The sequence below is a fragment of the Schistocerca nitens genome, chromosome 5 (assembly GCF_023898315.1).
Source record: "Schistocerca nitens isolate TAMUIC-IGC-003100 chromosome 5, iqSchNite1.1, whole genome shotgun sequence".
NCBI lineage: Eukaryota > Metazoa > Arthropoda > Insecta > Orthoptera > Acrididae > Schistocerca > Schistocerca nitens.
Window position 1 is genome coordinate 563,712,049 of NC_064618.1, and position 27,948 is coordinate 563,739,996.

General features: G+C 40.9%; 1 protein-coding gene across 1 annotated transcript in view; it reads left to right on the plus strand.

Moving 5' to 3' along the window:
- LOC126259301 (LITAF domain-containing protein) overlaps positions 1 to 27,948 on the plus strand; it is a 71,320-nt gene that overhangs the window by 37,557 nt on the left and 5,815 nt on the right. The window contains exon 3 of the mRNA XM_049955968.1: positions 904 to 1,060. Within this exon, the coding sequence (XP_049811925.1) occupies positions 904 to 1,060 (157 nt within the window). The remainder of the gene's footprint in view (positions 1 to 903; positions 1,061 to 27,948) is intronic.

The following is a 27,948-nucleotide window of genomic DNA, read 5'->3' on the forward strand; positions in this document are numbered from 1 at the left end:
CCAAATCATCGTACCTCATATTAAACTTAATGATGGAAGATGTCAGTGTACAAAGTACTTCACATTAAGAATACAATTTCTTTGCTTTTCCTCCTGCCCTACATCCTGAAGCCCAGGCAGTGTGTACAATTTTAACCAAATAAAAGATTCATAAAGTACAACTGTAGTGGATTTAGCATGTCCCTCAAAGTGTATACTAGTCCAGGTTGTGGTTTGTAATTAATGAAGACAGATTTTTATTGCTCTCTCAACAAAAATACTGCTTGTACTTCCACCACAACTTGCAAGAATATCTTATACTGTCGGTGACTAATGAGTGAACTGATGTTAATATCAAATGTCCAGCCAAACATTATAGGTAATAATTGATGTGGGAACAGATATACACATTTAAATTTAATATTTACTTTCTGAATTACTGATCTGGTAAATCATTTTATTTCAGTCCATAAGAAATGTGTAGCTCTGATAAATTGTTTTTCATTTCTTTGTGCTTACTAGAATTGGTCCTATTTTACTGATGATGTAGGAAAAGACACATTGCTACTTACTGTAAAGAAGACACGTCAAGTTGTAGATAGGCACGTTTAAAAGACACTCACATACAGGTTTTGGCCACAGCCTTCACCAGTGAAAGAGAGACACAAACAACATTTGTACACCTCATGTGCACACGACTGCCAACTCCAGCATCTCGGGCCGTAAATTGTGCCTGTCTGCAACTCGACGTGTCTTCTGTATGGTAAGCAGCAATCCTTGTTGATATTTCTACTTGCCACTTCCATTGATTCATATTTTATCAACATATTATGTGTACAATACAATAGTCATTTCCTGTTTTCAAGTTACATTTTGTGATAGTTTATGCAAAGCTGATAAATCTATTTTATTGCATGCCTGTAGTATCAGGAGGGCCAACAATTGTCACAACAGTGGTTCCTGTGGGCCCACAGCCAACTCACATGATTTGTCCATATTGCCATGCTGAGGTTGACACTGCCACAAAGACAGAACCAGGATTAATTGCATATATTTCTGGTGTTGTTATTGCTCTTCTTGGGTGAGTATAAACATTAAAAATGTTATTTACAATCTTGCTTCAATGCAGTTAAAATGTGGTTATTCATTACCATTAGCAGATCATCTGTATATAAACTTTTCTCAGCAGAGAATGTACTTATTGCAAAATCTGACACTTTGTTTGTAGGTCTTACTAATTAATCATAATTAGGATTTTGTTGTAGTTTAGACACTGTTGGAAATAATGAATTGGAATTCACACCTCTACTAGAGAACCACCTTCAAACCATTGCTCAGGCTGTTGGTATGGACCTTTTCATTCTTTTTTCTGTGCTTTCATATTTAGTAATAGTTTTTGTGTGCTGTTAGTTCTATGTGAGAGTAAATTTTTCTCCTTTGGTTTCAAAGAAAGGCAGGTGTTCAAATAAAGATTCAAAAACAACAGGTTATGGACCCAGTCCACCCACTGAACCAGTATTACACAAAACTGCTGTTTATTTGAAACAAGGAAAATTAAGAATGTATCCATTAAATCAAAAAAGTCCATCTCAATACAATACACATTTACTGAACCCAAACATGAGCTCCAAAAACTAAAAGCAAAAGAAAATTACAAAACGCCGCAGTTGGCTTGAGTTATCTGCAGCAATGAATACTGGGCAAGATCACAGTTGAGATTAAAATATGTACTGCAAGGGCTGAAATAATCTTGTCAGTTGATCCTTCTATTTATGTGTGTCTACAGAACGCTATGACTGTGAAAGAAACATAGGAGAAATTAAAACAAACTAGGATGACTAAGAACTTTAGTGAATAGTCTCCTGAGAACAATCTTAACATCTAGATTGGAGAACTGTTCCTCTGTGTAAGAATGTGTGTCAAGAATCATTTTAAACAAATTGAATGATCTTAGCTTGAAAGTGAAAGGCCAAGTGGGTAGTATGTACACTACTGGCCATTAAAATTGCTGCACCAAGAAGAAATGCAGATGATAAATGGGTATTTATTGGACACATATATTATACTAGAACTTACATGTGATTACATTTTCATGCAATTTGGGTGCATAGATCCTGAGAAATCAGTACCCAGAACAACCACCTCTGGCCGTAAATAATGGCCTTGATACGCCTGGGCATTGAGTCAAACAGAGCTTCGATGGCGTGTACAGGTACAGCTGCCCATGCAGCTTCAAAACGATACCACAGTTCATCAAGAGTAGTGACTGGTGTATTGTCATGAGCCAGTTGCTCGGCCACCATTGACCAGACGTTTTCAGTTGGTGAGAGATCTGGAGAATGTGCTGGCCAGGACAGCAGTCGAACATTTTGTGTGTCCAGAAAGGCCGTAGAGGACCTGCAACATGCGGTCGTGCATTATTCTGCTGAAATGTAGGGTTTCGCAGGGATCGAATGAAGGGTAGTGCGATGGGTCGTAACACATCTGAAATGTAATGTCCACTGTTCAAAGTGCCGTCAATGTTAACAAGAGGTGACAGACGTGTAACCAATGGCACTCCATACCATCACACCGGGTGATACGCCAATATGGCGATGACGAATACACGCTTCCAATGTGCGTTCACCGCGATGTCGCCAAACACGGATGTGACCATCATGATGCTGTGAACAGAACCTGGATTCATCCGAAAACATGACGTTTTGCCATTCGTGCACCCAGCTTCATCGTTGAGTACACCATCGCAGGCACTCCTGTCTGTGATGCAGCGTCAAGGGTAACTGCAGCCATGGTCTCAGAGCTGATAGTCCATGCTGCTGCAAACGTCGTAGAACTGTTCGTGCAGATGGTTGTTGTCTTGCAAATGTCCCCATCTGTTGATTCAGGGATCGAGATGTGGCTGCACAATCCATTACAGCCATGCGGATAAGATGCCTGTCATCTCAACTGTTAGTGATACAAGGCTGTTGGGACCCAGCACGGTGTTCCGTATTACCCTCCTGAACCCACCGATTCCATAGTCTACTAACAGTCATTGGATCTCGAACAACGCGAGCAGCAATGTCGTGATATGATAAACTGCAATTGCGATAGGCTAAAATCCGACCTTTATCAAAGTTGGAAACGTGACGGTATGCATTTCTCCTCCTTACACGAGGCATCACAACAATGTTTCACCAGGCAACGCCAGTCAACTGCTGTTTGTGTATGAGAAATTGGTTGTAAACTTTCCTCATGTCAGCACGTTGTAGGTGTCGCCCCCGGCGCCAGCCTTGGGTGAATGCTCTGAAAAGCTAATCATTTGCATATCACAGCATCTTCTTCCTTTCAGTCAAATTTTGCGTTTGTAGTTTGTCATCTTCGTGGTGTAGCACTTTTAATGGCCAGTAGTGTATATTATAAGCATGCCAGCCTAATGAGTAATCACCAGTGATAAGGGGTTTAGAATCTCCAACATGCCAATAATGGGAAATTCCATTAAAAACAAAGTACTACAGGAAGTAAAGAATGAGGTGTGTAGCAATTCAAGTCTTAATGGCTCAGCTGTTCAAGCAAATGAAAAGCACAGTTGCAATGACCCACACTACATTCCCAGAAGTCCTAGCTGTTACAACTCAACAAATATGTGCTCATAGCGAAGAATTAACACAGTAAAAACAAGACAGTTGGAAAATATTGATTGTAGATACTGTCACATTTGTGATACAGAGAAGAAATTGATAGAACATCATTAATCAGTGGAATGTGGAAACTGGATCAACAAAGTCATCACTATGTTGAACCAAAGTGTGCATCCTCGTCTAACAGTGAAACCTATGGCATAGAAGATTAGTCCCTTTACAATCAGATGTGATGGAAGAATTATGAAAAAGTTTGGCAAGTGGCCTCAGATATGTAGATCCATTGATAGTGTGCATTATATCTTTGACTGCAAACTAGGTTTTCCTTCACACAGTCCACTTCTAAATCTAAATGGATTTTGGGGTTAGTACTTTTTTATTTGTGCGGTTAAACGCAAACCTTATCAATTGAGGAGCTAAATATTTTCTAGCACTAATGATTTTCTGACAAAGTTTTTTCTTTTGTTTTGTTTTGCATTGTCAGCAGTAAATACCAAGTATTCAAGATTATTCACAATTTTTAAAGGTTTGTAGAGAATCAGACAAGTGAAAGATGTTATTTCTTATGAAATGATAATGAAAGAAATATGTAAACAAGAGACTTAAAGAAATTCTTAAAGTACGAAAGAATTAAACATCAAACCATGATTCTCCACACTCTGGAACAAACTGATGTAGTGGAGACTCAATAGATCAGTCATGGAAAAAGTGAGATAATGATGTTGGATGCGAAATTACCTATGAAATTTTGGGGAGAAGCAGTCTCCACCACAGTTTATCTTATTACCCGTTAACCTAAGATTTAAGGTAAGCAGCCTGGACCCAAAATGTAAAAAAAGATTGCCAGGCTTTTGGGCCATTCCATGGTTTGGCATATCTGTCCGATGTGCCAATCGTGCATGACTTACAGAATATTAGTACACGCCTAAGAGCCAACTCACTTACAACCTCATGTAATAATTGTTAGAAATACTTCAAAAGATTTATCATCTATCTATACAGTATAATATAAATCAGTACCATTTATCTCCAATTCTTGAGTACATTAACAATTCACATAATTAGTGCTCTTCCAAAAAGGTACAACACAAGTTAGTAATCTTGAAGGATGTGATATCATTTGAAACATACAGGTACTTGCATTAAAACTTCACATCTGTTTTTTATTTTCCATGCAAACTCTACATAGTCTTGATTTTGATGCTGTTGGGTCAATGTTGTTGTGGTCTTCAGTCCAGAGACTGGTTTGATGCAGCTCTCCATGTTACTCTATCATATGCAAGCTTCTTCATCTCCCAGTACCTACTGCAACCTACATCCTTCTGAATCTGCTTAGTGTATTCATCTCTTGGCCTCCGCCGCTCGGGGTTAGCCGAGCGGTCTAAGGCTCTGCAGTCGTGGACTGTGCGGTTGGCCCGGCGGAGGTTCGAGTCCTCCCTCGGGCATGGGTGTGTGTGTTTGTCCTTAGGATAATTTAGGTTAAGTAGTGTGTAAGCTTAGGGACTGATAACCTTAGCAGTTAAGTCCCATAAGATTTCACACACTTCTTGGCCTCCCTCCATGATTTTTACCCTCCGCGCTGCCCTCCAATACTAAATTGGTGATTCCTTGATGCCTCAGAACATGTCCTACCAGCCGATCCCTTCTTCTAGTCAAGTTGTGCTACAAACTCCTCTTCTCCCCAATTCTATTCAATACCCCCTCATTAGTTATGTGATCTACCCATCTAATCTTCAGCATTCTTCTGTAGCACCACTTTTCAAAAGCTTCTATTCTCTTCTTGTCTAATCTATTTATTGTCCACATTTCACTTCCATACATGGCTACACTCCATACAAATACTTTCAGATACAACTTCCTCACACTTAAATCTATACTTCTTCAGAAATGCTTTCCTTGCCGTTGCCAGTCTACATTTTATATCGTCTCTACTTCGACCATCGCTCCCCAAATAGCAAAACTCCTTTACTACTTTGAGTGTCTCATTTCCTAACCTAATTCCCTCAGCATCACCCAATTTAATTTGACTACATTCCATTATTCTCGTTTTGCTTTTGTTGATGTTCATCTTATATCCCCTTTTCAAGACACTGTCCATCCCGTTCAGCTGCTCTTCCAGGTCCTTTGCTGTCTCTGACAGAATCGCAATGTCATTGGCGAACCTCAAAGTTTTTATTTCTTCTCCATGGATTTTGATACCTACTCCGAACTTTACTTTTGTTTCCTTTATTGCTTGCTCAATATACAGATTGAATAACATCGGGGAGAGGCTACAACCCTGTCTAACTCTCTTCCCAACCACTGCTTCTCTTTCATGTCCCTCGACTCTTACAACTGCCATCTGGTTTCTGTACAAATTGTAAATAGCCTTTCGCTCCCTGTATTTTACCCCTGCCACCTTCAGAATTTGAAAGAGAGTATTCCAGTCAACATTGTCAAAAGCTTTCTCTAAGTCTACAAATGCTAGAAACTTAGGTTTGCCTTTCCTTAATCTATTTTCTAAGATAAGTCGTAGGGTCAGTATTGCCTCACGTGTTCCAACATTTCTACAGAATCCAAACTGATCTTCCCAGAGTTCGGCTTCTACCAGTTTTTCCATTCATCCGTAAAGAATTCGCATTACTATTTTCCAGCTGTGACTCATTAAACTGATAGTTCAGTAATTTTCACATCTGTCATCGCCTGCTTTCTTTGGGATTGGATTTATTATGTTCTTGAAGTCTGAGGGTATTTCGCTGTCTCATACATCTTGCTTACCAGATGGTAGAGTTTTGTTAGGCCTGGCTCTCCCAAGGCTGTCAGTAGTTGTAATGGAATGTTATCTACTCCCGGGGCCTTGTTTCGACTCAGGTCTTAAAGTGCTCTGTCAAACTCTTCACGCAATATCATATCTCCCATTTCATCTTCATCTACATCCTCTTCCATTTCCATAATATTGTCATCAAGACAAGCCCTTCCACCGTTCTGCGTTCCCTTCTTTGCTTAGAACTGGGTTTCCATATGAGATTTTGATATTCATGCAAGTGGTTCTCTTTTCTCCAAAGATCTCTTTAATTTTCCTGTAGGCAGTATCTATCTTACTCCTAGTGAGATAAGCCTCTACATCCTCACATTTGTCCTCTAGCCATCCCTGCTTAGCCATTTTACAGTTCCTGTCAATCTCATTTTTGAGACATTTGTATTCCTTTTTGCCTGCTTCATTACTGCATTTTTATATTTTCTCCTTTCATCAACTAAATTCAATATTTCTTCTGTTACCAAAGGTTTCTACTAGCCCTTATCTTTTTACCTACTTGATCCTCTGCTGCCTTCACTACTTCACCCCTCAAAGCTACCCATTCTTCTTCTACTGTATTTCATTCCCCATTTCCTGTCAATTGTTCCCTTGTGCTCTCCCTGAAAAACTCTGTACAACCTCTGGTTTAGTCAGTTTATCCATGTACCATCTCCTTAAATTCCCACCTTTTTGCAGTTTCTTCAGTTTTAATCTACAGTTCATAACCAATAGATTGTGGTCAGAGTCCTCATCTGCCCCTGGAAATATCTTACAATTTAAAATCTGTTTCTTAAGTCTCTGTCGTACCATTATATAAGCTATCTGATACCTTCTAGTATCTTCAGGCTTCTTCCATTTATACAACCTTCTTTCATGATTCTTGAAGCAAGTATTAGCTATGATTAAGATCTTTTATGATGTTTAAGATCTTCTGTGGTATGTCATACTTCTGCAATACCTGCCAGAGCACTTTATGTTTCACGGAAACGAAGGCCTTTTGAGAATCAATGAATGCCAGGTACATAGTTGCTTGGAATTCTTTGCTTTGCTCTAAAATGATCCTAAGAGTGTTAATAAGATCAACACAACTGCGTTGTGCCCTAAAACCGGCCTGTTCTTTACGCAGTCGCTTTTCAAGGGATTCTTTAATTCTGTTTAAAATAATTCTGGTGAGGACCTTACTGGGCACTGACAACGATGTAATACCACGCCAATTTTTACAGTCTGGCAAATTTCCCTTTTTGGGAGCTTTACCACCAAACCATTTTTCCACTCCTTTGGAGATTTCTCTTCAAGCTAAATATGCTTCAGCAAAGGATGGAGGATTTTAACAGTATTTTCAATATCAGCTTTTAAGAGCTCCGGTGCTATGTTGTCTAGGCCTGGAGCCTTTGTATTTTTTAGTGTTTTCAAGGCAATCCTAATTTCGTCCATTGTGGGGCACTGCAAATTTATATCTTGATCTTCTTCGACTTCCTCTGGAGCATCTCTTACTTGTTCCTCTTGGTTTTCTTCACAATTTAACAGTTCCTTGAAGTGCTCCTCCCATTTCTGTAGCTGTGCCTGTTGAGTTGTAAGCATCACCCCATCCTTGTTCTTAACTGGTCCTTCATGTCTGAAGTTCTTCATTGACAACCGTTTGGTAATATTGTAGAGCTCTTTCATATTTCCTTGTCTTGCTGCCTCTACTGCTAATTTTGCTTGCTCATCTATCCATTTCCTTTTATCTCGACGTAGCAATGTTTTCACTTTTTTGTTTGCCTCCATGTATTCTTTATGCACTTCGCCCTTCTGCGCTCTTGTCTTACAAAAATTTAACTTAAGTTTTAGTTCTTTCCTGTGGCTGATTTCATTCCACGTAGCATCTGAGAGCCATTCCTTCCTTTGATGTGCCTTAAATCCTAAGATTTTTTTCTCCCACATCTAAATAACTGTCTTTGATTTTTTGCCAGCATGTTTCAATTCCCTCTTCCATAAAGTTTTCTTCGGAGAGGACCTGGAATCTGTTTTGTAGTTCAAGGGCAAATGTTTCTTTGATCTGTTGGTATTTTAATCTTGCCACATCTATTTTCTTGCACCTGTGATTGAGCTTGGTTCTATTTGCCACTATCTTCAGTCTGAATTCCGCCAAAACTAGGTGGTGGTCACTTCCAACATCTGCCCCTCTTCTATTTCTGACATCTAACGGAGAGTGTCAGAACTTGTGGCTTATGACTATGTGGTCTATTTGATTTTCGGTAATGTGGTCTGGAGAAACCCACGTTACCTTATGGCAGTTACGATGTGGAAACAATGTGCCTCCAATAACTAGGTCATGTTCAGCGCATGTATCTATCAACATTTCACTATTTACATTCCTGATCCCCAATCCATGCACGCCCATGATATGTTCAAGCCCTTCATTTTCTGAACCAAATTTTGTGTTCAAGTCGCCCATTAAAATTTTTATGTCCCTAGACTTTGTTTGTCTAAGGACTCCATTAAGCTCTGTATAAAATGCATCTTTTAATTCTCCTTTAGCTATTTCAGTAAGTGCATAGCATTGAATTACAGTGACATATCGCACATTTGTTTTAAAGCGTGCGGTTATTATCCGTTCTGAGACTGGTTTCCACTCCAGTAAGCTCTTCTTGCTGCTTTTAGATAGTAAGAGCCCTACACCATTCCTATGCATTGCGTCCTCACCTGTTTGACCCACATACAGCAACACTCCACCATTTTGTGTTTGGAATTCCCCAGATTCTGGCCACCTTACTTCACTTAGTCCTAATATATCTAGTCGATAGTTCTCCATCTCTTTTTCAACCTATCTTAGTCTCCCTGCCTCTCTCAACGTCCTTACATTCCAAAAACCGATACGGGTTTTCCTTTTCAGGCCAAAGGTCAGATCCTTAAGATCAATCTGGCTGCTTCTCCTTATAGTTTCTGTGATATGTGTTGTTTGGTGGTGCGGGTTATCAGTACACAGCCCCCAAGTGTCCTGGTGTGGCTGCCACCTCATGGCCTGGACACATGCCAAGGTTTTATTTCAGGACCTTACCCCTTAGATAGCTTGTCTTCACCACGACTACAGAATGCTATCCATCCCTTCGCAGTAAGGCCTATGTGCATCAATGTTGTCCTGGTTTCCAAGGATCTTCTGCTGTCCACATTAGGGGACTGTGTCTGCTGCCACACAATCACAAGGAGGAAAAGGAAAGGAAGGGAGTGTATAGGACAGGACAGGACAGGACAGGACAGGACACACTTTGTCTGGATCCTCTATAGAGACCTGTCCGGCTTGAGAGGCCCTGCTGGTAGTTACACCACCGCCGGCATAGCCCTCCGATTGTCCCAGGTCGTATACACCCTGTGTCAGATAAAACTAGCGGCAACGAGCCTGATAACCCAAGATTCTGTTGCGGGGCAGTCAAAGTGGGACAGTGCACCAGAAGATGGGCCACTGTCAACCAGGTGCCGCACTGACAGTGAGGCAGGTCTTCACGGCATAGGAGGTAACCATGGGTCCCCCAAGCGTGGCCAATACGGAGCCAGCAGAGGACAACTGATTCCCTGCAAGAGGCCCGCATGGAAGACTTCCACACATTTGTAGTCTCCTTAATGACATGCAGTTAGTTCAGTTAGTTGTGCGTACTGTTATGCCATTCCATCTCCCAAAGCCGAAAAACCCTGCGGAGTAAGTCAGAACGCAGGTCAGGTTCAGAGATGCCCATCTTCAGAGATGGTTAACACGTAGCCTGTTTGGTCAACCTGTCGGCAAGTTCATTGCCTGGGATTCCATGACCTGGGGTCCAGACAAACACCACTGAATGACTGGACTGTACCAGGGCATAGATGAACTACTGGATGGTCGCTACCAAAGGATGACGAGGGTAGCACTGGTCGACAGCTTGTAGGCTGCTAAAGGAGTCAGCACACAGGAGAAATGACTCGCCCGGGCATGATCTGATGTGTTCAAGAGCACGAAATATGGCCATCAGCTCTGCAGTGAAAACACTGCAGCCATCGGGCAAGGAGTGCTGCTCTATATGTCATCCATGAACACAGGCATTTCCCTTTTTAAATTTTCTAACCTACCTGCCCAATTAAGGGATCTGACATTCCATGCTCCGATCCGTAGAATGCTAGTTTTCTTTCTCCTGATAACAACGTACTCCTGAGCAGTCCCCGCCCGGAGATACGAATGGGGGGACTATTTTACCTCCGGAATATTTTACCGAAGAGGACACCATCATCATTTAACCATACAGTAAAGCTTCATGCCCTCGGGGGGAAAAATGAAAATGGGCCCAGTGTTTCATGTGCAGTCTCTCTCATAAATCTCTGTATGAAACTCATCCTCATCATTTATAATTTCTTTTTGGTACATTCTTCAGTAATGGACGAGTCATTTCAATCCTATAATCACTGTAACTCTGCTTTTTCCAATTATTTATTTTGTTGCACAAAAAGTACAAATCGAAAAGACCAGTGTCGCAAATTGATAAAAGAAAATTTTTTTATGTCCTTTCATAAATTTTCTCATGATTGGTCTTCCTGATCAGTTCCAATCATTTCCTTGTTGTACCCAATAACACAACTCAGTTTTGAAGTATGACTGGATCCTTGTGTGTTCATTTCTACTGTTTTGTGTTTTGTCATCATAATATGAACATCTTGCTTACCTTTCCATTTTACAGCGAATATTCAATTTCCTCTTATAATTCGGTATTCCCTTCCTCTTTAACCTTACTTTACAAAAAAATCTTTCCGCAAATTCTTTCTATTCGTGTGCCAATGACATTTGTTTTATAACTGTGCAATATTTCGATAAATAACTGTGGTCAAGAGTACCAAAGGTATAAATTGTGTCCTCAGTTAATACTGGCAATGATAGCTTTTTGGCAACAGTTTGAGATGAGATGCTATCATCACATTTTATCATATTGTGGCCTGCATGTATTTTAGAGTCGTAGCAATAACCTGAATGTGACTCTCATAATTTGTAAAATTTAATATTGAATCATGCCCATTTTTATGTACTGGATTGTTTGTAAGGTATGCATCCCTTAAATTGTGTGAGCGATTCATCGATAATGGCGTCCCTTCTCATTGTATTCAGTTATTTAAATGTTTGAATCATATACTTGATCACAGATCTTATTTTGCTAAATTTGTCCGTATTGGTGGCCAGATCATCATTTGCAAAGAGCAAACATTTTGTAATTTGTGGCCATTGTTGTTCTAAAAATAGGTGTTTCTGTAACACCCTTCTTCGACCAATTCAGTGGAGTTCATATTTCTTTCCAAATCCAGGGCTCTGGTAGTTGATCTTTGTTGGCGGTATCATATTCAGTAACTACGTAATTGCCTGCATTTTTGTCATACAGGATGTATGACATCACTAGTATTACTGTCCATAGCTGAAGTATCGACATAATGCTCACTGTTGTCATCAAAACACTTAGGTTTTGAAAACATTTTATGGGGACACATTCCTAATATTTGAGAACATATGTTTTGACATGGCAACACAACCAAGAATAACATGTAATTGAGGGTGATACAAAGAGATAGTAAGAATAAGAATTATCATGAGTCAAATTGTTGTACTGTGGGCCAGGCCTGTGAAGTTTACCTGTAGCCCAGTCAATGTACTACAGGTGAGGCTCATAATAATCATGTGGCCCAAATACTGAACCACGAGTCTGATAAACAGTTGTAGGTTGAGAGGTTAACAGGTGTCCAACAAGCGCTTTGAACAAATAGGGCCAGAAGAAAATTTCTCAGGGTACAAACACATCCTCTGACGTTAGAGATTATTCAGTAGTAAGTCATATACCACATTCCAAAAGCTAGTAGCCACAAATGGAACAAACCTGTGTTAAGTGCATACTTGTCAGATACTGTAAAATCCCATTCGACAAAGAATTAAAAGAGCCAGGGATGTAATCTTTTTAAAAAAATCAGAAGATTAATAACAAGCCAGCTTTACTTAAATGCATCCTATTGTATTTGTCATTTATAGGCAGTTTTTTGAACTGCAAAAAGCATATGACACTACCTGATGCCACCATATCCTGTTGACACTATATGAGTGGGGCTTCAGTGCTTCCTTGCACCCTTTTCTCTCAAGATATTCTGCGAACCACAGCTGAAGGGCAACAGAAAGATTCGATATTTTTCGATTTTTCGAAAGCATGTGACACAGTGCCACACTGTAGATGGTTCACACAAAGGGCAGCCTTACAGAATAGGTCCCGGATGTGTAAGCAGTTCAAAGACTTTTTAAGTAATAAAACCTAGTAAACTGTCGTGGACAGCAAGTGCTCTTCAGACAAGATGTTAACACATTCTGATGATGCCAGATACTTATAAAAGCCAAAACTCACACACATACATAACAATAGGAGTGCCTCCTCTTATCTTAGTAAAACTGCTGTTCTCATAGTTCTTCACCCTTCAAATGCACCACATGTTATACTGTTCAATAGTGCTTCTCTAATATGTGTGATGTAGGTGTACCCAGCCAAGAATGTTTTCCATCTCCCACATCGGCTTTTGACTGTGGTGTGTTATAGTTGCAGCCTTTGGCTGGAATAATAGCTTCATGGTTTTTTTTAATTACTGGTAAATGGGATTTTGAATGACACTAAAACTGGATTTTAAGACTAATAAGTCTATCTATAAAGTTATTTGTTCTTTTATTCTGCTATAAAAAAGGAAGATCTTTCCTAAAGTTGGTAGTTCATCTGCAAACATGTTTCACTGAAGTTTAGTACAGCCGCCATATATAAAATATTTAACAGAAGTTAAAATTCGAAATATCTTCTTTAAAATGCTAGATAAGGGAAATCTAAAAATACCACAGTGCGTGGAAAGCTTGGGGTGCTATATTATTGAAACAGATTCTGGAAATATGGCATGGTATAAGCTCCAGTGGTTTTTTGTATTTGGATATTATTTAACTAAAAATCTTCTAAAATACAGAATCTTGAAAGGAACAAATTGGTTTCTTGGACTCATCAAAATCAGCTAGAAAACTGGCTACATGATTGGTTCTGATGACTAATTTTGACTTTTAGATTTTGCAGTTCTAAAAAACAAAAAAAGTTGATGGTTGTTAATAGCATGTTAGGTTGTCTGGAACCTGCTTCGTTTTATATTGTTTATTGGACTGCAAGTTTTTGCAGCTTCTCAGGCACCATACATGCACATTGATATTCATACTCTGGAAACCACTGTGAAGTTCATGACAGAGGGTACTTTCCATTGTACTACATATTTGGGTTTCTTCTTGTTACATTTGCTTATGGGGTGTGACAAAAAATGACTGATAAAATGCCTTTGTGCATGCTAAAATTAGTTTAATCTTTTGTTTTTGATGTCTACAGGAGTGATACATAGGGGGCTGTAGTATATTCCTAACCTTCACTTTAATACTGGATATTGAAACTTTGTAAGTAGTCTTTTGAGGTGTAGATGACATCTGTCTTTGTGCATCTGCCATTTCAATTTAATTAGCATTTCTATGATACTGTCCCATGACTCAGACAGATCTGTGACTATTTGTGCTGCCCTTCTTTGTATACATTCAGTACCTGCTAATAGTCCTATATACAGGGTGTGCATAAAGTGCAGGAACACTTTCAATTATTTATTGCACAAGAACCAAACATTGTACAGATATAAATATTGCATTTTGAAGAGAAACTCTGAAGGTTTTTTTTTTACAAACATGCGATATGCGAACCACGAGTGACGCAGATGTCAGATATTGCCATATCTGTCCCAGCATAGTATAATCGACTGTGGCAGTCACTTCCTGTATTCTCTCCCGGATCTCTGCTACATCACATGGCAGAGGTGGTACATACACAAGATCTTTAATGTGACCCCACAGAAAAAAGTCACACGGAGTGAGATCTGGTGATCGGGGAGACCATTTCATGAAACAGCTGTCCTCTTCTGTAGCACAGCTGATCCATCAAGGTGGCAGCTCCGCGTTCAGGTGCCCAAAACTTCATGATGAAAATGGGGTGGAGCCCAATCCTGCTGAAAGATCAACGAAGAGTCCAACTGCATTTGTGACATCAGCTATTGCTGCAAAATGTCCAAGTACGAATATCAAGTGACAGTGCTCATGGCAAAAAAGAATGGCCCGTGTAATGAAGTTGTTGTGCCAGTGGTAAATGGCCTTCCTTTTTGGTAGCTTCTTACCACACTTGGTTCTAAACATCCGTTGAACAGCTATAGCACACTTGTTTTTGTCAAACGCCAGCACACAGAAAGCTCGCTCCGCACCTGAACTCGCCATGTTTGCGACTAGTGCTGACTATCAGCAAATTACCAAACTACGCTGTGGCGGTATACATGGAAAAAATAACTTTGTTGTTGTGGTCTTCAGTCCTGAGACTGGTTTGATGCAGCTCTCCATGCTACTCTATCCTATGCAAGCTTCTTCATCTCCCAGTACCTACTGCAACCTACATCCTTCTGAATCTGCTTAGTGTATTCATCTCTTGGCCTCCCTCCATGATTTTTACCCTCCGCACTGCCCTCCAATACTAAATTGGTGATTCCTTGATGCCTCAGAACATGTCCTACCAGCCGATCCCTTCTTCTAGTCAAGTTGTGCTACAAACTCCTCTTCTCCCCAATTCTATTCAATACCCCCTCATTAGTTATGTGATCTACCCATCTAATCTTCAGCATTCTTCTGTAGCACCACTTTTCAAAAGCTTCTATTCTCTTCTTGTCTAAACTATTTACCGTCCATGTTTCACTTCCATACATGGCTACACTCCATACAAATACTTTCAGAAACGACTTCCTAACACTTAAATCTATACTCGATGTTAACAGATTTCTCTTCTTTTGAAATGTTTTCCTTGTCATTGCCAGTCTACATTTTATATCCTCTCTACTTTGACCATGATCAGTTATTTTGATCCCCAAATAGCAAAACTCATCTACTACTTTAAGTGTCTCGTTTCCTAATCTAATTCCCTCAGCATCCCCTGATTTAATTCTACTACATTCCATTATCCTTGTTTTGCATTTGTTGATGTTCATCTTATTTCCTCCTTTCAAGACACTGCCCATTCCTAACACTTGATCTACATTCGATAGCAAATTTCTCTTCTTCAACAATACTTTATTCACCATTGCCAGTCTACATCATCTCTACTTTGTCCATCATCAGTTATTTTGCTGCCCAAATAGAAAAACTCAGCTATGGCTCTAGTTTAATGTTCCCTAATCTAATTACCTCAGCCCTGCCTGATTTAATTCAGTTACATTCCATTAACCTTGTTTTGTGTTTGTTGATTTTCATCTTTTATCCTCCTTTCAAGATTCTGTCCATTCTGTTCAACTGCTCTCCCAAGTCCTTTACTGTCTCTGACAGAATTACATACCCCTGCAAGTCCGAAGGTAAGAATAGGTCTGAAGTATTCCTGCCTGTCGTAAGAGGTGACTAAAATGAGTCTCACACGTTTCGGCTTTTATGTGATGGTCCCCTGTAGGATTTGATCTCCATTCTTCAAAATTTTGCCGAAGAGAGAGCCAAATGGGGAAGGGAGCCTTACATGGTGCATCGTGCCTTGAGATCTTTAGCCCACTTTCTCATCACATTGCAGTCCTGCTCATTCTTAATCTCTTGGGCGAGGACACCTTCCTGGGTGCGGTTTCCACCATGCACTATGCAGTGTTGCTTTCTGCGCCGTTGGTGACCATGGACTTGTTTGCACCTGATATCCAGCACAGTAGCCAGTCCGTTGTGGTGACAACACAGTGATAGCTCTGCTGATGCCTGCGCTGTTAACTCCCCACGTATGCCAAGGAGTAGATGCCTGTCACCATGGGGTATCAGGACTCCCGGCAATGGCCATTGTGCCAGTTGGCCTTTGCTGCAGCTGGGGGGCGCCCATAGGGAGGGCCCCTGGTCAGAGTGGGTGGCATCAGGGTGGATGACATGCGATGAAGAGTACCACGTCATCACTTGCTGGTGATCAAACACCAGCAGTCTCGAAGTGTTGTAAGTCCCAGTACAATGCAAGGAAGTATGACCCAAAATCATTCCCATCACTGGCCACAACATGGGAGAACGCCAGGCTAAGGATGGCAGTGAACCTTATTCACCCCGGTACCTCGTATGTACAAGAACTGATGGGGACTCCTTTATTTTGATGAAGCCACAGTTTTTTGTAGAACATTTAGAGGACAAGTTTGGGGAAGTGGAGGGCTTGTCCAAAATGCGGTGAGGGTCAGTCATGATAAAAACAGTATCCTCCGCCCAGTCACGGGCATTACTCGCTTGCGACGAGCTGGGGGATGTTTCCTTTACCATATCGTTCCATAAGAGCATAAATATGGTCCAGGGTATTATATTCTACAGGGACCTTCTTTTGCAGTCTGACGACGAGGTGCGCGCCAACTTAGAGTGGCGAGGTGTTCATTTTGTCCGGTGCATCCATCGGGGTCCAAGGGATAATCAGGATGCCACTGGTGCCTTCATCTTGGCCTTCGAGGGTGACACATTGCCTGAGAAGGTCAAGGTGATGGTCTACCCCTGTGATGTCAAGCCCTATGTGGTGCTTTAAATGCTGGAAGTTCGGCCATATATCTTCCTGCTGTACTTCCAGCACCACATGTCAAGATTGTGGACGTCCATCACATCCCAATACTCAATGTTCCCCGCCTTCCATCTGTGTTAAATCGCCATCTTATCATATGCCGGAAGCAGGAGTGTTGGGGGAGAGAGAAGTCTCGACCATTCGGTGTCATACAACACCTTCCCAAGTCTGGCAAAGGTGAAACGTGTTTTCGGGTACCAGACCCCAACAGGTGTTCCCGTGTTAACATAAATGGCGTGTTATCAACCAACGATAATGCGATTGCCGAGCACTTTGCCGAGCACTTTGCCGAGCACTTTGCCGAGCACTTTGCCGAGCACTTTGCCGAGCACTTTGCCGAGCACTTTGCCGAGCACTTTGCCGAGCACTTTGCCGAGCACTTTGCCGAGCATCTGCGTCGGAGAATTATCCTCCAGCCTTTCGCACTGTCAAACAACGGTTGGAAGGAAAAATGATTTTGTTCACTACAAGCCACATTGAATCCTATAATACCCCATTTACAGAGTGGGAGCTCCTCAGTGCCCTGGCACATTGCCCCGACACAACTCCCGGGCCAGATCGGATCCACAGTCAGGTGATTAAACATCTCTCATCTGACTACTAGCGACATCTCTGCATCATCTTCAACCGGATCTGGTGCGATGGCGTCATTCCATCGCAATGGCGGGAGAGCACCATCAATCCGGTGCTCAAACCCAGTAAAAACCTGCTTGATGTGGATAGCTATCAGCTCATCAGCCTCACCAATGTTCTTTGTAAGCTACTGGAACATATGGTGTGTCAGCAGTGGTTGGGTTCTGGAGTCACATGGCCTACTGGCTCCAAGTCAGGGCGGCTTCCACCAGAGTCACTCTACCACTGATAATCTTGTCCCCCTCAAGTCTGCCATCTGCACAGCTGTTTCCAGACACAAACACCTATTTGTCATCTTTTTTGATTTAAGAAAAGTGTATGACACGATCTGACGACACCATACTTGCCACATTATACAAGTGGTGTCTCTGAGGCCCGTTTCCGATTTTTATCCAAAATTTCCTGTCGCTTCGTACTTCTCACGTCCAAATTGGTGCCTCCCATAGTTCCATCCATATCCGGGAGAATGGGGTCCCGCAGGGCTCTGTATTGAGTATCTCTCTATTTTTAGTGGCCATGAACGGTCTAGCGGCAGCTGTAAGGCCATCAGTCTCACCTTCTCTGTATGCAGACGACTTCTGCATTTCTTACTGCTGCTCTAGTACTGGTGTTGCTGAGCGGTGCCTGCAGGGAGCCATCCACAAGGTGCAGTCATGGGCTCTAGCCCACAGCTTCCAGTTTCCAGCCATGAAGTCGTGTGTTAAGCACTTCTGTCGGCGTCATACTGTTCATCCGGAACCAGAACTTTATCTTACTGACGATCCACCCACTGTAGTGGAGGCATATCGATTCTTAGGACTGGTTTTCGAAGCCTGATTGACTTGGCTATCTCACCTTTGTCAGCTCAAGCGGAATTGCTGGTAGCACCACAATGCCCTCCGCTGCCCGAGCAACACCAACTAGCATGCAGATCACTCTACGCTGCTGCAGCTATACAGAGCCCTCGTTCAATCCTGCCTTGACCATGGGAGCGTGGTTTATGGTTCGGCGAGGCCCTCGGTGTTGGGTTTCCTCGACCCAGTGCCCCACTGTGACGTTCACCTAGTGACAGGTTCTTTTAGAATGAGTCCGGTGACCAGTGTCTGGTGGAGGCTGGAGTCTCTCCATTGAAGGTTAGGTGTGCACAACTGCTTACCATTTAAGTTGCACACATTCGTAGTTCTCCTTCGCATCTCAATTACAGTCTCCTTTTCCCACCCACGGCAGCCCGTCTCCCGTATTGGCGGCCCAGATCAGGGCCAACAATCGCGGTTTGCATGCGATCCTTTCTGTCTGAACTGGAGTCCTTCCCTTTACCACCTGTACTTGAAGTTCATTCACATACACCTCCATGATGTACACCTGGGGCGCAGCTTCGCCTGGACCTTTCACATGGCCCTAAGGACTCTGTTAACCCTGTGACTCCTCTCCGCTGTCACTTCCTCTCGATTCTCGACATGTGCCGGGGACATGAAGTGTTTTTACACTGATGGTTCAATGGCCGATGGTCACGTTGACTTTGCCTGTGTTCATGGATGACATATAGAGCAGCACTCCTTGCCCGATGGCTGCAGTGTTTTCACTGCAGAGCTGATGGCCATATTTCGTGCTCTTGAACACATCAGATCATGCCCAGGCGAGTCATTTCTCCTGTGTGCTGACTCCTTGAGCAGCCTACAAGCTGTCGACCAGTGCTACCCTCGTCATCCTTTGGTAGCGACCATCCAGTAGTCCATCTATGCCCTGGTACAGTCCAGTCATTCAGTGGTGTTTGTCTGGACCCCAGGTCATGGAATCCCAGGCAATGAACTTGCCGACAGGTTGACCAAACAGGCTACGTGTTAACCATCTCTGAAGATGGGCATCTCTGAACCTGACCTGCGTTCTGACTTACTCCGCAGGGTTTTTCGGCTTTGGGAGATGGAATGGCATAACAGTACGCACAACTAACTGAACTAACTGCATGTCATTAAGGAGACTACAAATGTGTGGAAGTCTTCCATGCGGGCCTCTTGCAGGGAATCAGTTGTCCTCTGCTGGCTCCGTATCGGCCACACTTGGGCGACCCATGGTTACCTCCTATGCCGTGAAGACCTGCCTCACTGTCAGTGCGGCACCTGGTTGACAGTGGCCCATCTTCTGGTGCACTGTCCCACTTTGACTGCCCCGCAACAGAATCTTGGGTTATCAGGCTCATTGCCACTAATTTTATCTGACACAGGGTGTATACGACGTGGGACAATCGGGAGATCTGGGAAAAACCAGGGAATTTTTTCGTCCAGGAGAAAACTGGGAAAAACCCGGGAATTTTTTAGAATTCCAGGAATTTTTCATTGTTTTTCTTTTCAGTTACATTTTTGTAATTTTGATTGATAAGAACCAATACTCTTACAAAGGATATTACTGTATCCTGCTGCTGCAGAATAATACTGCAAAATAAAACATGAACGAGATAAAGACTGCGCAATGCTTTGTAACAACAAATTGCCTCAGACAGGTGCCATCACAGTTGTTTACATTACATTCGTTTTAGCAGTTATGAGCAGGATTGTGCGCATGCGCAGTTTAGTAGAGCCTTCTCCCGCTTCTGGCTACAGAAATGTGGGTGTTGGCTGTGTAAGCAGTCGCAGCAAGCAGCTAGATGCTATCAGGGAAAATTTTACTGGCACCCCTAAGTTGCCAGATTCATGCATGCGCAGCATGTCAGCCTCTTGGTGGCGTAAATTCATATTCTTGAGGGAAAAAAACCTTCTTTCACAAAGCGCCTAGCATGCAGTGCACATTGGTCTATTGATTATTCATATGATTTTGAAATGCATCCTTGTCGGTTTGTGGACATTTTTGAACACATTCTAAGTTCATTTCTGAACGCGTGCAGTGTGTACGTGATGTCTGTCAAGGGAATCCTCGTCACATCTAGAAATAAACTTTCTTGCAGACAAAAGGGGCTATATGAGCTGAGCGGAGTAAAACCGAACGGATTAATGCCAACCGCTGTCTGATTATGTGGTTGATTGGATTTATTAATGATGAGAATTGTTATAATTTCTAGTGAAAGTCATAGATTCAGACTACCAGAGTGGAAATAAATGACTAACAGGAATAACAGGTAAGAAAGATTATGCATTATCTTCTCGGTGTATCCAAGAAAATGAAATTTTGACAGAAAAGTTTTGGCCAGACTAGTAAGGGCCAGTTGTACAATCCTCGGCTAGCAGCCACTTTAAGTTCTATTCTAGAAGTAGCATGGAAAACGCGATATACGAACACATAACAACGCCTAACCAGAGAATAATCACGGGATAACTAAACCGATGATTCTGGCAGAGTTAGTGAAGTTAATCGGCGAATAAGCTTTGACATTGGCAGGAATAGTAACAGAATTAGTGATGACAAGACTGTTTGTTGGCATGGGGAAGGAGAAGGAATGGGGACATCACTTAAATTATGGAAGAATATGAAGATAGCAAATTTATATAAAAATTTCGCACTACTACTTTTCGATCTCATGCTTGAGAAACTGGAGTGTATGTATGAAGAGTAAAACTATTTCCTAACATGAAGTTTTTTGCTTGTAGCAGGCCTAATGGGCATTTGATACTGTTACTTTGTGGATTATATTCTGTCGTGTTATAAAAATGACCATTTGTGCCAAACCAGTCCCGTTTATTTGGTGTGTGTTACAATTGCTGCAGTATTAGAAAGGCCTATTTTGTTTTATACAGCAGACAGTGACCAAATAGACATAATCAGATGGAGAAACCACACCAATCTTGGCTCCTATTTGTATTAAAAGCTTTTTCAGTATTACACAACGACATGTCAATTTTTCATGTAGCAAAATGTTTGACGAACTATGAGGTAATAGATTCTTTCGCAGAAAGGAAAGCACGCCATGTAAAGCTGTAGCAAGAATCCAGAAAAAAGAATTCTAGGAGCTAAGTATTGAAGAGATGTGGGCTGTCTTGCTTGTCTTTACTGGTTTTATGTATCCTATATTTAATTTTATGTCACACAAAGCAGCAAGTTGTTACCTAATATGGAATAAATGTTACCTAATAGGGAATACATGTCAAACAAGCTGACCAGAAGCATGAGAGGCACCACAGGACATTTTACTTTCCACTGTCCTGAATATAGTTTGATGCCACCAATTGCAAAATATACAAGTTTAAATTCTACACGAGCAAAATACAGTGACTTGCGATAGAAGAATGTTGTTGAAGAGGCGTGGCACTGCACTTCAGCACACTTAAGACCTAATAACATGCCTTACATTTCATCGAACACACATGTTTTATGCATCAAACTCTTCAGAAAGATGTGCGCTACAAAATGAACGTATTTTTGAAAATGTGTGTGTGTGTGTGTGTGTGTGTGTGTGTGTGTGTGTTTTTGGGGCTTATGGGCACTCAACGTTGAGGTCATAAGCACACTTTCAAATTTTTTAAAAATTTTTGATGTCCTATCTCCAATGCTCGAGGGAGGAAGGAGGTGGGGGGGGGGGGGGGGGATTCGGCGGAGGGCACTATCTAGTATTGCCCTGGTTCGGAAACATGGTAGATCTAGGGCTGATGCGCAGAACAGTCCGTGTAATAGTGGGGAAGTGGGTAGTCTCCACGTTACCCGTGTTTACATTTAGTGATTTTGCTGTTTCCTCTTCGTTTACTGCTCTCACGTCAAATGAAAACAAAACGGATTTCTGTGGCAGGGAGCTATCAAGTGAATTAAAATACACTCACATAATTACAGCAGGCAAAAATATGTTATTAATTTCAGATTTTATTTTATTTCCACTTTTCTGACGGTCAAGCATTAATCGCCTTGCAGAACAATGAAGTTGCTTTTGTCGGTTTGCTAAAGAAATTTCCTTTTATTAATCTTTTCCACTGAGTTAGTCAATATATTTGAAACGAAGTTTATAATTCCACACTATTGGCTAGTTTCAACTGTTCGCTGCATTTCAAGTGCACGTTTTCATCTTGTAGCACGTATGGTGTTATGCCATAATAATCAAACATGAGATAACACTGTACTGGTACTCCAAGAAAATGTACATCCCGAAAACCACATTGAAAAGCTTAATATCAGGTCAAGGCCTACTTCTTTGGGAATCTGGACATACGAATGTGCACTTTAAATGTGCACAGTTTAGTATGGGTCACGAAATTCTGATGCTCTTAGAGTATCCTCTGATGTCTTATTTCTTTTATGACATAATGTAAGATCTTTTAATGTTTTACACGTACAAACGTACAGGCCTCCTAAGTCATCATACCTATGCAAGCGCAGTTGTGCAAGTTATCTGACGCTCTCTGGCAACTGCTGAAATGAACCTATTTCTAAAAGGTCGCAGGAAAATACTGCGAATGATGGTTTGAAAAGCATTAATTTCAAAGTAAATTTCCTTTCACACAAGTTGAACTATGAGCGAGAATGTATGATGATTTTCTTAAATGACAAAGCGTTTGACTCTCATTTAAAACTCAATCCTTTGATGACGAGCCATTTAGAAGAATTTCGAGCCCAGAAGATGAGACTGTGTCATTATTACAAAGTCAAAGCTTAGCTTCTCTTGCAGCATATTAAACTTAGACACCAATATTGTGTGAAAGCTTTGCTTTTCTTGTAGCAGCACTATGTATATTAATTTAAACCTTTAACTGTTGCTGTTTGTGTGTTTGCACTACTTAACAGTGATGTTGCTATTGGCTGACTGTCATGTGTCCTAAGCTCTGAATATCCGCTATCATCGGCTGGCGAGATCATATGACATGACCTATGACTGGCTTACAAAAGTGCATTGCAGTCTAGATTTCAATGCTTCGAGAAGTAACATGCGGTGTTCGGTGGAATTCGAATTTATATTTTGTAATACGAAAATATGCAGCGTACATGTTGCTGCACATCAAAGATCTTTCCAAAATGTGTTTTTTTTTCCCGGTTTCTTTTTCTAAAGTGCCGGAAATGATAAGTTATACAGTACAGAGAGGAAATATACTGTCAGTTAACAGGGAAAAAGTGGGGAGAAATCTATTTTTAAGTGGAAAATCCGGGAGAAATCAAGGAATTTTCTTTCCTTGTCCGCTTATACACCCTGGGACAACGCCTCATTGGCTGATTTACTTTTATTTGTGAAGGTGATTTTTATCATTTGATCTAAGTTCTAGCACATTTCCTTTGGCTGTCTGTATGCTCCACCCTAGTGCTTTTAGGGTGGAGGTTTTAACATGTTGCTGAGTGGCTGGCTTCTCCTTTTTATTCTCATAGTCAGCCAGCCATGGTCACCTGCTTTGTTGTTTTACTCTCTTCATCCCGTTTCTTGCGTGTCTGTAGTTTTCTTGTCCCCCTTTCATCCATTTACATGTTTGTTGCCTTCATCGTTTTTGTGATTTTTCCTTTAATTCCATTTTGTGTTATCAGTCTCGTTTGTTTTACTCTCACACTTGTGGCATTGTTTTATTCGGAACGAGGGACTGATGACCTCTTAGTTTGGTCCTTTACCCCTCTTTTAATCCAATCAACCAACCAACAGAATTACAATGTCATAGCTCAAAGGTTGCCTCTCTTCTCGTGGGACTTACATTCTTACTCTAAATTTTTCTTTGGTTTCCTTTACTGCTTGCTCAATGTACAAACTGAACAACATGATGGATATCCTACAACCTTGTCTCACTCCCCTGTCAACCACTGCTTCACTTTCATGTCCCTTGACCCTAGAACTGCTGCCTGGTTTATGCACAAGTTGTAAATAGCCTTTCATTTCCTGTATTTTAACCCCTGCTAGCTTCAGAATTGAAAGATTGTATTAGAGGCAACATTGTCACAAGTTTTCTCTAAGTCTAAAAATGCTATGAAGTAGTTTTGCCTTTCCTTAACCCATCTTCTGGGACCAGTGCTGCCTCGTGTGTTCCTACATTTCTCCGGAGTCCAAACTGCTCTTCCCTGAGGTTGGCTTTTGCCATCTTTTCCTTTCTTCTGTAAAGAATTTGTGCATTTTGCGACTATGTGTTACAAAACTGATAGTTTGGTAATATTCTCACATATCAGTGCCTGCTTTCTTTGGAATTGGGATCTTATATTCTTCTTAAAGTGTGAGGGTATTTCATCTGTCTGCTACATCTTCTCACCAGAGGGAAGAGTTTCATCATGGCTGGCTGTCCCAGGGCTATCAGTGGTTCTGACAGAATATCATCTACTACTGCAGTCTCGTTTTGAATCAGGTCTTTCAGTTCTCTGTCCAATTCTTCTCGCAGAATTGTAACTCCCACCTCCCTCGATCTATGTCTTCTTCCATTTCTATAATATTACTTAAAGTTGCGTGACTAGGAGGCGGAGGAGGAGGAGGAGAATAACGATGATGATGATAATAATTATATAAAAAAGAAAATTCAATATAAATAAAATAGAAAGAAACATTCCACATGGGAAAAATATATTAAAAAACAAAGATTCCATGACTTACCAAACGGGAAAGCGCTGGTAGATAGGCACAGTAAAAAAAAAACTACACAAACACACACACAAAATTTCAAGCTTTCGCAACCAACGGTTGCTTCGTCAGGAAAGAGGGAAGGAGAGGAAAAGATGAAAGGATGTGGGTTTTAAGGGAGAGGGTAAGGACAGAAAGATGAAAGGATGTGGGTTTTAACAGAGAGGGTAAGGAGTCATTCCAATCCCGAGAGCGGAAAGACTTACCTTAGGGGGAAAAAAGGACAGGAAAGGACAGGTATACACTCGCGCGCGCGAGTGGGTTTTAACAGAGAGGGTAAGGAGTCATTCCAATCCCGAGAGCGGAAAGACTTACCTTAGGGGGAAAAAAGGACAGGAAAGGACAGGTATACACTCGCGCGCGCGAGTGTATACCTGTCCTTTCCTGTCCTTTTTTCCCCCTAAGGTAAGTCTTTCCGCTCTCGGGATTGGAATGACTCCTTACCCTCTCTGTTAAAACCCACATCCTTTCATCTTTCCCACTCCTTCCCTCTTCCCTGACGAAGCAACCGTTGGTTGCGAAAGCTTGAAATTTTGTGTGTATTTTGTGTGTGTGTGTTTTTTTTTTTATTTATTGTGCCTATCTACCAGCCCTTCCCGTTTGGTAAGTCATGGAATCTTTGTTTTTTAGAAAATTAAATATGTTGCATTTAATGATGTGTGTGAATGATATGACTGTGTCTGCTGTTGTGATTCACTTACCCCTGAAGTATTGCCACTGTCTATGAGCAACAGGATGATGGGCCATTTCTAAGTTTGATCTGCTTGTAACCTGGCAGTGACCCACTGTCACAGTTGAGCTTGGAATAAGTCCCAATATTATTCAATGAAGTAGGCCACCCTATCTGTTTCACCTTGTTTTCACATTACCAGATACTGCTCTACTCTCAAAGTTAAGTGCTGATGACATTAGCAAAATGCTGCACCATTTGTTTGCATGGTACTTTTGTACAATAATACTGTATTAATCACACACGCCTACTTTCATGCTAATCTCCTTTCCCACTTCTGTTCCCTCTCCCCCCCCATCTTACCCAGCCTCCTCCCACCCCCATGGCATGGCAAAGCTATGCCTGGCAAAAAGGTACATGTTGAACAGTCATTTTGTTGTGCCTGTCTGCAACTCAGTGCATCATCTTTATGGTGGGTAGCAGTGTATCCTTTTCCTAATATTGTTGATATCCCAACCTGGACTTTACATTGTTTTATGTGGAATTGGCATAGATGGGGTCCTTGCTGTCTCTCTACCAGCAGCAATAGTTTTGTGTGATACAATATGCAGATGCTTGTGATTATTATACTTGCTGTATTAACAATGAGAAATAAAAACGTGTAGTTAAACTCATGGATAAATTATAGTCTTCTGTCATCATACTTGAATTAATTATACAGTGTCTGTTGATTCATCCATGGTACAATAGCCATTTCACATATATCTTCCAGTTATATCTACAATATTTTATGTGCCCTTATCACCTGAATTATAACAACAATATTAGACACTTACTCCACAACAGTGCATGTAGAACCCAAAAACATGTGTAATTGCTTTTGCAGATAAACTAGACAATTTGTTGCAATGTCTGTATTTCAGTCAGATTAAGAAATGAAAGTTGTCACAGAACTCCAGTACTTCCTCTATATTTGTTAGTGAATGTGTGAAACTACTTGTATCAGAACATCATTTATAACATTCATTATCACGTTATCTCCGCAGTTTACGTGGATGCAGCTCAGAGGACCGTTCTTGCAATTCATGGTCGATATTCCATGGCATGTTCACAAAATCGAACACACTCACTTGTAAGAGAGCTCGCTCTTACACACACATAACATTGAATATTAAATTAATGAATGTGCCAGAATCTTTAAGAAATGCTAAGATGAATAAAAAATGTTTGGAGGTAGAAGTTTAAATAATTCAAATAATGTGATGTTTACCATAAGTTATATCACTAATCTGCTGATCTCTTTTATGAGGACTCTAAGAATGATGCAGTTTTGTTGGATGACAAATTTGAAAACAATATTTTTGCTGATAGCTTTTGCAAATGTCATGCTACATATCCAATGATCTTACAGTACTTATTAATAAGAATGTGGTGGTGGTGAATTGAATTGCTTAGGATTAACAGTGTTTCAATAGTATATTGAACATAATATTGCTAATGATAGTAGTAGTAGTAGTAGTAGTAGTAGTAGTAGTATAATAATAATAATAATAATAATAATAATGCTACCCAAATTAATATCTAGAAACTAACTCCATACCGAGATAGAAATAGTTACATACCCTGAGGAGTGAATTAACAATCTTGACATTTAAAAGTCAACAAGTGATATTAACTTTAACAGAAATAATTTTAATTTTAGTTTGAATAATTTTGTATAATGCTTTCTTATAGTGAATGTGAACTTGTTAAACCATGTCACTGTTTATATGTGGATTATATTTGGTTTTCTTAATTTTGTTCTATGTCTAAAGTAATTCGCCATACTTCTAATGTGTCAGTCATGAACATCAGTGCATTTATTTATTCCCTTTAGATTTTATACAAAAATGTGATCAATTTGTATAAACACAAGAATATATTATTGCAGTAATAAAAATAATCAGGTTTTGAAAATATAATGTAATTGGGTAGAGAAATCCACTCAGCATGTGGCAGCAGGAGAACACACATATAAAGAAATTTAAGTTTGCAAGTTTTCAGAGCCAGTGCCTCCTCCTCCTCCTGGCAGAAGGGGAAGGAATAGGGGAACAAGGAAAAGGGCTAGTGAGGTTTAGGAAAAGGGGTAGAGTTCAGAAGAACTGCCCATAACACTAGCTCAAGGGAGATTTACCAGACGAGAT